The following is a 12,737-nucleotide window of genomic DNA, read 5'->3' on the forward strand; positions in this document are numbered from 1 at the left end:
AGAGTCTCATAGATTTCCGGCAGCTAGAGCAGATAGTGACTCTGTTTCAGCCATCTTGGCTAAGGGAAAGGAAGCACACAGGGAACGTATTGGAACTTGAAAAAGAAGCACTTTTTTCGAGACACGATTTTCGGTACTCGCGTTATTAGGCTCGCGGCTAAAGTGATCACCGGTATAGACAGTGACACAAGCCATCTTTCAGTGGCCCCACTCAAAAATGGCGGCTGTATAAGAATCCTGGGGCATAGGTCGGTTGTAACCCCGGAAGTACCCTTCTAAAGGAGGGGCCTGTAAAGCAATCCGGAAGTGGATGTAATGAAGAGGTGCCACTTGGCGGCCATGGCAGCTGTAGTATCGGTGGCTTCGGATCAAGGCCCCGCGGAGTGGAGTAACATGGGCAGCACTGGGTATAGGGCAGAGACAGCTTTGTATCAGCTTCACTGCTGAACCCCACGACCCGCCATTACCGGCCTGCAAGACTCCTTTCCTCACTCTAGAGTCTGAGGAGAGTTTGCCGTGATTGGTGGGCTGGTCCCGGAGCTGGGGGGGCGATCACCTGCGGGGCAGCCCCAGGGAGATAGGGGAGCAGGGAGAACGAACAAGTTCGCTTGGGTTTTCGTCCTTTTCTTGCTGCCATCGGGAACATTGCTTGTGGAGAAAGTAGGCCCGTTGTGCTGCCCGTATTCCGACGATTGAACCAATAGCTCCTTCGTATAGTTTCCCATTGACTTCTCATCGCTGTTAACCCATGGGAATCCAGTGACTGGTATATGAAAACTTACGGGCTGGGACCTAAGATTGCTGAAAGTTGTCCCTAGTATCAGCAAAAAGGGGGCTCTCTACAGGTACGTTCAAGAGAGAAGTGCCTCGTGAACGCATCTGTTGGTGGGAGGACGAAAGAACTGGGAAGTCCACCTGTTCTCTTGGAACAATCACACGTGTTTAAGGACCTGAGCACCCGAAAAATTAGAGACTAGTGGTATTGGATGAATAAAGAAGGCAGAATGGATGATTTCGTTTCCATTAGCCTGCTGTCTCTGGCTATGTTGGTGGGATGTTACGTGGCTGGAATCATTCCTTTGGCTGTTAATTTCTCGGAGGTAAGCGCTCAGTTTTCTATTTTCCATCAGCTGTCAGGATAGCAGCTAGGAAGTAGTGACAGTTGATAGGGAAGCTGCCTCCCCATTTAATAGCAGAGCTAAAGGTCTTAAGGATGACTTTTTTCAGAAGACGCAAAACATTTAATCATAGAAACAAACCTCTTATTTAGCACGAGTTCTTAACGGAGAGGCGTAGGGGCGGGGAGTGGTGGATCCACTGAAGATCCTGGGAGACTCTGAACTCCCTGAAATTGCATACCAAAATTTGGGACTCTATACATTTTCCAGGAAAGAGACACCGTAATGTTCTTTTGATACCTAGAAGTTCCAAAGATTTAAGGTTCTGGATTGCTATCAAAATATACATGAAGAATACCATTTGTTCATGTGAGTTGAAATCAATATAATTTCTCTTTTTGAGAAAATCAGGCATAGCTTTTTGGGAAAATTTTTTTTTGGGGGGGGATACCTGTAATTAGAATGAGGTAAGGAAAAAAACTAGATGAGTCTTAACTCAAACTTCTCTTTAAAGGAGAACATTGGATAGATTTTCGAAGTTGTTTTCAAATCTGTTTGCTTAGAAATGAATTTTTTTGTTAATATGGTTTGACATTTTGTTTTAATTTCTTTGGTTCTTTATTATCACTTGAACTAACATTAACAGGGAAAAAAGGTAGGTGAAAGCATCGTTCAATGAAAGTGCAGATGGATTCTTTGGGCTGTTGTGAGGAGTTCACTTGCACAGCGCTCAAAAGATTGGGAGAGAAAAACTCCTGCATTCAGGGTTTCTGAAGTGTACCTTGATGTTCAACAGTAAGATAGTTTCACCGTCAGTCCTGAAAGTGCTTTCAAAGAAAAGGGAAGTGGAGAATGGTCTGAAGTAAAGGAAAGGTATAGATGAGCTGTGAGGTAGGCCTTGAGTTAACCTGAGGGAAGAGAAGGCATTGGTGGTAAAGAAAATAGCCTGTGGGTGAGAAAAAAGTTGGGACTAGGCCTTATGAGCTTGAGAAATAAACCCCGTAGTCAGATATAAGGGGGACTTGAATTGCTACTGCTCCTTATCTGTTTCCTTTTTGTTTTTGGTTTCTTTCAGCATCTAATGATAACATTGAGCTACAATTTTTTGAGCATATACATTACCTAATTTCATTAAAAAAAAAAAACAGTGAGATACAGATAAGGAGACTGAGACTTAAATTATGTAACTTGGACAAGTTTATGAAATGTGTTAGAATCAGAGCTGTTTTTTTTCAATCTAGATTTTTCTGACTCGCAACAGTTCTTAGCCACTCCGTCCCTTGAGGCAGTAGTAGTCCATATACCAAATCTAGCCTACAGACTTATTTATTTATTTGACTGCACCAGGTCTTAGTTGTGGCTTGCAGGATCTTTACTTACAGCATGTGGGATTTTTTTTTTTTTCAGTTGTGTCATGTGGGATCTAGTTCACTGACCAGGGATCGAACCCAGGCCCCCTGCATTGCATTGGAAGCATGAAGCTTCAACCACAGGGCCACTGGGAAAGTCCCTGGATTTACTTCTTTAGATTAGCAGAGTGTCGATTTTATTGTTACTGTTTTTTTTGTCTTTATTCTTCAAAGTAACAGTTGGCTAGAGCTGAGAAGTGGTAGATTGTCATGGTCCTTCTTGGCTGTGAACCCCACTTCACTCATTTGAGCTACCTGCCTGCCCAGTACTTTGTGAGCGTGCTGTCTCTCCTCTGACTAAATCATGCAAAAAAAGTAAGAGTGTCAGTTGCTCAGTCATGTCTGGCTCTTTGCAACCCCATGGACTAGCCTGCCAGGCTCCCCTGTCCATGGGATTCTCCAGGCAAGAATACTGGAATGGGTTGCCATTTCCTTCTCCAGGGGGTCTTCCTGACCCAGGGATTGAACCTGGGTTTCCAGTACTGCAGGTGGATTCTTTAACACTGAGCCACCAGGGACTGAGTCTTCTAATTACATTAGAATTGAGTTGACATTATTAGGGCTGATGTTTGTGAAGTTTAAAATGGTTTGTATATTTAAAGCCTCAGTAGAGATAACATTTATGAAGAATTATAATTAATTCAAATAAAAGACTGATAAAACTTTTTATTTCTATAAAATTCCTAGACCTTTTCCAGTTTCAGTATTTTCTCAAACTGTCTTCAGTGATTTTTGCAATATGCAGGTATATGCTATCCTCTTTTCTCACTGAAGGAAATGTGTCCATGAGTGGTGTAATTAACTAGGCCATTAATAAAGATAATTAGTATGATATGTCATTTATGGCTTTCTAAATTGATGGTCATGTGGTCTTTTTCCAGCTGTAGTTCTTGAAATGCTATAAATCACCATTCATATCTGTTCATTATTATAGCAGGACCAATGCATTTTGAGCTGTTAGGATAAAAAAATTAAAGTTACATATAACTTAGTCAAAGACATTTTAGAGTTCAACTGGCAATTTTTATCTCCTAGGAATTAGCATTTTTTCCCAGATAGATTATACTATTATTATAAATCAATGTATCGTGAAACTAGTAGATAATAAATCTGTAAAAAATGAACTTCATTCATGGAGACCAAGAAACAGAGTTTCTATCCTTATAGAATAGCTCCTCAAATTCCTACATTGGCTAAACAATTTTTCTTTTTAAGGAAGTGTAGCTTTTCTTCAGGACTGGAGTTATTATAAATAGAAGGACCAATAAACCTAATTTATCTTATAGTTAACTTTCATTTATATGAGAAGATATAATTTTTATTCGTGTTCTTAATCTAGCCACTACTTTGTCTTTCAGCACTTTTTTTCTTCAGAATTTCTCAGAGCAGGAATAAAAGATCAATAAAGCCATTAATGATGGCAGAATTAGTATTTAGAAATGAGATAAAATCAAGTAGTCTGAAATTGCTGTAGCAGTGGTATCTGTCTGCCATATCTGACCATCATGAGGTATGTGTGGCATTGATTTCTTAGTCACTTTCTCCAACATGCCTTGTCCCCAAACCAACTTTCTTGATTGATGGTTTTGTAACTTCCTTATGCCTAAATGGGCGTGAATGTTTTTTTTGGAAAGGCCAGGGCTTTTCCACTGGTCTCCCTGCTGTATAGTATTTTTCTCAGTATTTAACTTTTTCTTCTTCATTATACTGATTCTTATTTTTAAGCTTTGTTTTGTTTTTCATGTGTTAAAAGTTTTTGTTTTGTGTCTAATGATAAATCGACTCATTCATAATAAACTTCTTTGGGACTAATGAGTTAGCACCAAATGGAAGGTTTGTGTCTAAAGAACAAATTTATTCAATATGTTTTTTCTCTGACAGTTGATACTTTTTCAAATAGTTTTGACAAAGTTGCATTTTTAAGGACATTTGCATTGTCTGGTATGTTTACCTTTTACTCTGTTATGGTAGTACAATAGACTTTACACACTTGCTTGGAATTTCATTTCTAAACTCAAACCTTTTAAACTCCTAACTCTCTGTAGTTTACCCATATCTGTAAAGTAGTCAATAACTTTGTCTTCGCTCACATTATTGTCTTCTAATGTTATTGTCTTAAGAGTATCTTTGCTTGATAAAGCTAAGTTTGGATTAAATAAAATCCAGATACAATCTGATTCAATACTATTTTCCTGAAAAAGTTTCTTTTTTCTAGGATATTATATGGATAAACATCATTGAAATTTATCTGCATAACATTGATAATAATACATGTTTATTGAACTCCTTTTGTGTCCCAGGCAGTGATGTTCATTTAATCCTCAGAATGAGGCTATGAGATAGATGCTCAGGCTTGGAGACTTCACAGCCCTTGCTGGGGGGCGGGAATTTGAGCTAAATCAGTTTGATTACCAGTCCAGAGCACTTGACCATTAGATGATCTTTCTTTTCTAATGAACACTGTAAAGAAGAAATGAAAATATCATGGATCTATATTGGTACCTTTAGCTCCCCCAATTAGGCATATCTTTTACATCACTAACATTTTACCTTTCAGAGTATATCTCACGCCTTGTGCCTACTCAGTGTAGCAGAATTAAAACTATAGAGGTAAACAATCTCTGAATACCACTGAAACCTGTAAGAAAGACTGAATATATCTTAGATGCCCTTTAATTAAATTAACACCTGGCAAATTGGAATCTGAAGCAGTTCTTGTTTTGAACTGTTCAAGATTAATTTCACAATTGATAACTGCGTAGTTTGGTCAGTTCTAAATTGTGCTGTTCAAGAATCGATATCTTTTTTGAAGGAAGAAGACCTGAAATGGATTCAGGATGCTTCTGTATGTGACAGTCTTAACCTCTCCTTTCTTGGAAGAATTTAGATGTGAGACTTTGGTGAATGATAATGAAGTTTAAGATCCTCCATGCTCAGTTTGGAATTCCAAGTAATAAATAGTAATGCTAACCATGAGTAAAGGTATTTCTTAAAACATGATGGCATTATAAAAATTTCAGTTCTCCTTTAATACTAATATTCAATGTCTAACTTTATTGCAATAAAATAGAAACAGATATTAGTTGGTCTGCAGGTTTTTTCTGCCCTGGTTATATGAATTATGGATTTTTAAGGGATAGGGTCTTGGGGTTAACTACAAGATAATTACTTTAAACAATCTATTGTGAACCCTGTATTTATCTGGAGGTCAATTTTCTATTAACCAAAAAATTATACCCTACCTTGTGCACATTGTTGTATGTTCCTTTCATTAATTCTTTGTGTGTTTGACAAAGGCAAATTGAGAAAAGAAGACAGGTGCTTAAAGCAAAAAAATGAAACTATGAAATAGGTTTTAGAGAAGCAGTTTAGCATAGTGCTTAAGAGTATAGATTCTGGAGCTAGACTTTGTAGGTTTGGATCCTGATTCCACCATTTCCTGGTGCTGTGAGTCCAGACAAACTATGTGAACTTTCTATGCCTCTGTGTACAAAATGAGGATAGTAGAAGTACCCACCTCATGATAGGATTATTGTGAGAATTAAATGAGTTAATATATGTAAAGTGTTATGATTGAACATGCCTGGCTTAATACTTCATGAATATTAGTTATTATTAATAGAGGTGGAGAAGAAGAATACTGATAGTACCTCTGTTATGTAGAACTTGTCCATCCAGAAGCCTCAGCTGTCTAAAGGATCAGAAAAGTTTCTGCTTAGTGGAAAGATAGCCCAAAAGCAAGCATTTTGCTTGCTCTCTACTGTCCTTGGTGCTCACTTGGCTCCTGTGTATCGCTTTATGTAATTCTAATAATCTGATAGGCCAATTATCAATTTATTGCTTCTCAGCTCCAAATTCACTCTTCATGGGCTACTCTGCAAAAATGGGTGTGGGACCTTTAAACATTTTTCTTTTGGCAGCTGACACAATGTTAAGCTTGGTCAGTAGAGGACACTAGAGAAGAGTTGTAAGAGGAAGGGATTTTCCCTCTCGGTTCTGGCGTGCCTGCTCAATGGGCCTCCTTGGCAACTGGATTCATGTAGCACAGACAACCTTGCCAGTGTCCAGCTTTTGCACTGCAGGTGGCTTTCAAAGCCTCAGACTCCTGCTGAACACAGCTTCTCCAGCACCCAGCAGTGAGTAGTTCCCACTAGCAATCCCGAGTCTTTCTGGTGAGACACTTTCCCATGAGCAGCTTTCCCAACACCTTGGAGTGCAGATTTCTGGTGAGTGACACTAGAGTGGCACCACAAAAGCTCTGCTTTTGATAATGTGATTTATAAGAAGTATGTATTTGGTCTTCCACCTTTTTCTGGCTCAGAGCTCCTAAAACCTTTGGAATTTCCTAAATGATAAGAGCCCTTCTAAAAGTATTTTATTATGTGAATGCAGTGACTTTTAAGGATGGAGGCTTCTTTTGTGGCTCAGATGGTAAAGAATCTGCCTACAATTCAGGAGACCTGGCTTCGATCCCTGGGTCAGGAAGATCTCCTGGAGAAGGGCATGGATACCCACTCCAATTTTCTTGGCCTAGAGAATTCCATGGTTGAGAGCTTGTCTCTGAGAGAACCAACCACATGATTCCAAGGGTTGGACCTTAACAACTCCACCAGGGAGGGGAAAGGGGTTGGAGGTTGAATCAATCATGTCTGTGTAGTGATGCCTCCATAAAACCCCAAAGGATGGGGTTTGGAGATCTTCTGGTTTGGTAATCTTCTGGTTTTGGGCTCAGAGAGCGTAAAAGCTCTGTGCCCTTTCCCCATGGAGGAGGGTGTGGCAACCCACTCCAGTATTGTTGCCTGGAGTGTCCCATGGACAGAGGAGCCTGGCAGGCTAGAGTCCATGGGTTTGCAAAGAATCGGGTCATGACTGAAGTGACTGAGTGCGCACACAGATGCCTTTTCCCATACCTTACCTGTGAATCTCTTCTGGCTATTCTTGAGTTATATTCTTTTATAATAAACAGGTAATCTAGGAGGTAAAATGTTTTTCTGAGTCCTGTGAGCTGCTCTAGCCAATTAATTAAACCTAAGAAACCAACCTGGTTAGTTAGAAGCACAGGGAATAACCTGGACTTGGAACTGGCATCTGAAGTGGCAGATGCCACTTGTATGACTTCATGCTATTTCCAAGTAGATAGTGTTAGAATTGAATTGAATTGTGAGACACCCTGCTGGTGTCTGAGCATTGCCTGGTCTGGGGAAACCCCCCCCCCCCACACACACACAGAGAAACCCCACCACCACCACCACCACACACACACACACACACACACAGAGAAACCCCACCACCACCACCACACACACACACACACACACACACACACATTCTCTCTCTCTCTCTCTCTATCTCCTAATTGATCCTAGAACCTCTTACTGCCATTCTCTGAGTCCCAGCCATGTGCTTTCTCACAGAGTTTGGATCTCAGCCCTTATGAGACCTCTTCTTTGAGCAACTCTTGTTTTGGTCCTAGAGTAGTCGCTGGTTCTTGTAGCTGCAGTTATGTTCTTCAGAGTTCTTTCTTACCAGCTAATTTCTCATTACTCCAAACGCCTATTATAGTTACTCTTTTTATTAAACTTTTCTGGTTCAAATTACTTTACGTTTTCCATTTCTTAATTGAACCCTGACTAATCCAGCTAAGGTGATGGGTCATAAGGGCTTCCCTGGTGATTCAGTGGTAGAGAATCCGCCTGCCTATGCAGGAGATGGAGGTTCGTTGCATGGGTCAGAAAGATCCCCTGGGGAAGGAAATGACAACCCATTCCAGTATTCTTGCCTAGGAAGTCCCATGGACAGAGGAGCCTGATGGGCTACAGTCCATAGAGTTGCAGAGTCAGACACAACTGAGCCTGAACACACAATGCGTCATAAAATCATATAACTACTGAGACTGAGCAGTAAATCAGGCCTGGAGTGAGATAAAATGGTCTGCGTGTCACGATATGTGGCAGCTGACCTCCATGGTCAGTGCCTAGGGTTCTCAGGGAGTTATGAGAACTGTGGTCAGCTGTGGCACAGAAGAGCAGGTACTGTTTAATGATACCAGCCCTGGCATTGCCAAATCTTCCTGCTTTTCAGAAGTTGGAAATACTGAATCTTCTAAATTTTATACTTTGGTTGCTAATTCAAATATTATTACATTGCTGTGTGGGTCAAAAAACCTATGTTTATGAGCTGCCAGTCTCAAACCTCTGGGCTGGACTGTCTGATTCCTAAGCTCTCTGTGAAGCAGAAAGAGCAAACTAGCAATAGAAGGGGAGGGACAGCAAGCAGAGGAGATAAGTCACAGCATGACATCAAGTAGGGGGACTGAAAAAATTTCAAATTGCTACAAAACCTCAACGCACCATTGTTTAGAACCACTTTGTAAAGGGGAAAACATCTCTATCTGCATATTAAGGGCACTGTGCTCTCTAATCCCACAGTATAATAACAATAGCTATAGTATCAACTTATGTGTTAAGTTCTTCTATGATTTTAACAGTGACCTTGAAAGGGAAGAGCCTCAAGCTTTATTAAGTTCAAAGCCACTATTTATATACCCTCTAAATAAAAAAAATTTAAGCCTAACTGTATAATAGAGACTCTTTGTGGAAAATTTGTAAAACATGATAACATGTAAAAGGAAAATAAGACTATTATTCCACTGGAAAATCACTAGTAACATTTTTGTTTCTTTTCATTCATTTTTTTTGCATGTTCACATTTTTAATATGGTTGATTATGTAGTGTGTGTGTGTGTGTGTGTGTGTGTGTGTGTTTGCATTCCCCCTTCTTTTACCTGGTATTCTTTTCCTTTATCATTAAAAACATGTTCTAGGCACTTTTGGCCTCATTTGGCCACACATTGTGGCTTGTGGAAACCGGGGTTTGAAACGGGACCCCTGGGCAGTTAAAGAATGGAGTCCTAACCACTACATAGCCAGGGAATTCCCTCTAGGCACTTTTCCATGTCTTCATTACATTCAGTTATTTTATATACAGAAATTCGTATTATGCATCTATTTTCAAGTTTTTGCCATGATACTGTTGGGTTTTTTTTTAATGATAATAGTGTTGAATGGATATTTTTGTGTCTAACACTATGACCTCATTTCAGATTGTTTCCTCAGGGGTAGAGTGACAGGATTAAAGAGCATAAATATCCTCAGGAAGAGTCTCAGTCTATATTACCAGGTTTTCTTAATGTTTTTTTTTTCCCAACAAATGCAAATGACACTGTATTCTCACAAACACTGAGTACCATCATTTTTAATTTTTAAAACTTTGCTAATTTGATAGGGAAAAATGTATTTTTTTCTCAATTCAATCAAACTTCTTGTGTATTAATAATATTCGTTGTCAGTGTTTTCCCAGGTCTTTCCCATGCATCAGTGCGTTTTTTTTCTTTTTTTGTAGTCAAGTTGAGCAGTCTTATGGGATTTCGTTTTATTTTTAGAAAGGACTCATACAAAAAGAAAAGCAAGTTGGTCTTGTTTTCCGAGATTGAAGGAAGTAGCATCAATGAAGTATTGCTTGTTATTACATCTATGCAAATAAATTTAGGAAAGGGAAACCTGTATGCCACTGGCATAATGGTAACGATGTAGCATTGTTCACTTGACCTTCCATCCAAGTATCTGGGTTTTGTTTTGTGATTCTTGTGGAGGAGAGGCTTAGAAGCATTTATGGCATGCTCCCGATGAGGTTGGAGACAAGTACTGGTGACACCTACTCTGTGTTAAGTGTGCTAACATCATATGCCTACATGATAGTAGTAGTAGTGGCAGTCCTGTCTTCCAGAGAAGGATATTGAACTTGCTTAGTGTCACAGCCATGGCTTAGAGGCAGGAAGCTTTTAGATATCTTGTCTCAGTTGTCAGGACTTAAAGAATCAAGTTCATATTTGAGTTTTCTTCATTACCTGTTACTGTGTTACTGCCACTTAGCAGCAGATCATGTAGTAGTTAAATTGACATCAGAAAGTGTCTCCTTGAAGCAGGTTTATTTGTAAGAATATGGAGAAAGCCTTTGTTGCTTCAACAGGAGTTACTTTGTGCCCCATGATATTTCATCCCTTCAGTGCCTACAGCTTTGAAGGGGTCAGTCTTATAATAAGAGATGCATCTTTCATTTTTTAGGGAACTGTAGTTGATGTTTTTCAGTACAAGATGAGCATTGTATAAGGGAGATGGAAATAAACAATCTTAAGTATTAAAAGCTTTTAAAATTATTGGCATGTATTTAATTGAACCAAACAATTTATTGACTGTTTCTGTGAGCAAGGAAAGAAAAACCATTTAACTACCTTGGTATCTGCCAAGAAAACTAAACTGACTTCAAAGATTGCACTACGCTGATAGCTTAATGGCATCGAGTACAAATTGCTGTTTTAATTAATACCTCTGGTCAGTCCTTTGGCTTAGTCAACTACAGATGTGAAATTGTAAAATGAGATAACACGAGACAAATGGCATTGCACAGTTCATGCCTCTCTTGAGCAAATATTTCACTTGTTCAACAGATATTATTGCTTTGGGAACTCTTCATCTTGAACCACACATGAAATTTGTAGTTCTTCATTTAAATATAGCCTTTCGGTGATTTACCATAAGCAAAGGAGAGAACTTGTCAGCATTTTGACTTTGACATGTATGCTGTTCTGAGATTAAATAACAAGTTGTGAAGTTGTGTGAAAGAAAACAGCTGTACAAATAACAGGGAGCCACATCTCAAGTGCTTGAAATAAATCAAATTGAGTCTAAAATGATTTAGATAGTTTAAAAAAATTTTTAAAGAAAAATTGAAACTATAACCCATGGCAGTTATGCTTATTTTTTTGACTATTGGATTTTTTGTTTCCGTCAGAAGTATTCCATCTGTAATTAGGTTGCTGTGAGAAAATTGCTACACATTTATCAAGCTGATCAAAGCTATGTACAATAAATAATCTTTATATCACTTTGCTGAAGATTGAAGCAGTGACTAAATAGTGATTGAAACAGTGCTGAAGATTGAAACAGGTTTTGAACTCCTTGGAAAAAAAATGATGTCATTTAAGGTATTTGCATTAATGAGACAAATGAGTGCATTGCCTCTCATTTACTGTGGTGGAATCCTATTATGGTTCCTTATTTTATGTACTTTAATACTCTTTGAGCCAAAGGGTGAATTCTGAATCAAATAACCACCGAAAATTCTAGATATGGTTACACTTTTAAGGGACATGTTAGGCCTATTTCCCAGCACAAGTGTTCTAAAGAGGTTCCGGAGCATTCATATATTTGTTGATATTAAGGGCCAGTTGAATGGCAGGTACCAAGTCCCCAGTGCTTGCATGATGCTGGGTATTTAATTCATTCTCTTTGTGTATGTTTAGGGAAGAATCTGTTATATGTCAAGATACTAGTCTATAAACTAAGTATTCAGCAGTAAATTAAAAACAAAAGTTTTTGCCTTCACAGAACTTAAAATTTTGGTGTAAGGAGTTCCAAGAACAAACATAGGTTTGTATAGCTTAGTTAAATAACTTAGTTAAGCATAGGAGGTTTAACTTCATTTGGTAAATAAATGTATGTACTCTAATTTCAAAGTAGACTGAAAACATAGTGATTTTAGCTCATACTGCCTTTCCTTTGAGGAAATGTTACAAAGCGAGATGATTTACTCAAGTTTACCTCAGAAATCTCTTTTTTCCAAATTCTCAAATTCTTTTTTTTTCTGACTCTTTAAAATGATATTGTAATACAGATCTCGGGCTTCCCTGGTAGCTCAGTGGTAAAGAATCTATGTGCATTGACTGACCTGAGTTCAGTCGCTGAGTCAGGGAGATTCCCTTGAGAAGGAAATGACAACCCACTCCAGTATTCTTGCCTGGGAAATCCCATGGACAGAGAAGCCTGGTGGGCTACAGTCTATGGGGTCGCAAAAGAGTCAGACACAACTTTGCGACTAAACAACAAACACAGATCTCGTTAGCCATAGTCTGAATCAGATGTCCAGCAATAGCAGAGTGGATAAACTGTGGTATTCTTATGGCTATTATTGATAAAGCTTCTATGAGCATTTTTATACAAGTTTTGGGGGGAGACATATGCTTTCATTTTTCTTGGTAAATACCCAAAAGTGGAATTACTGGTTTAACTTTATAAGAGACTACCAGTTTTCTGAAGTGATTGTACCGTTTTATGCTCTGTCCAACAACATATGGGAGTTCCAGTTGGTCTGT

The 12,737-nt window shown here is 38.9% G+C and overlaps 1 protein-coding gene across 6 annotated transcripts in view; it reads left to right on the plus strand.

Moving 5' to 3' along the window:
- The first annotated feature begins 312 nt into the window (after positions 1-312).
- SLC39A9 (solute carrier family 39 member 9) overlaps positions 313-12,737 on the plus strand; it is a 43,633-nt gene continuing 31,208 nt past the window's right edge. For all 6 annotated transcript variants that reach the window (XR_014060452.1, XR_014060453.1, XR_014060454.1 and 3 more), the window contains exon 1: positions 313-1,100. Coding sequence is in view for 3 of the 6 variants with exons in the window: in XM_081513538.1 (XP_081369664.1) it covers positions 987-1,100 (114 nt within the window). In the remaining 3 variants the exon portion in view is untranslated. The remainder of the gene's footprint in view (positions 1,101-12,737) is intronic.

This window comes from Giraffa tippelskirchi, chromosome 7, assembly GCF_054371585.1.
Source record: "Giraffa tippelskirchi isolate mGirTip1 chromosome 7, T2T-mGirTip1v1.2.pri, whole genome shotgun sequence".
NCBI lineage: Eukaryota > Metazoa > Chordata > Mammalia > Artiodactyla > Giraffidae > Giraffa > Giraffa tippelskirchi.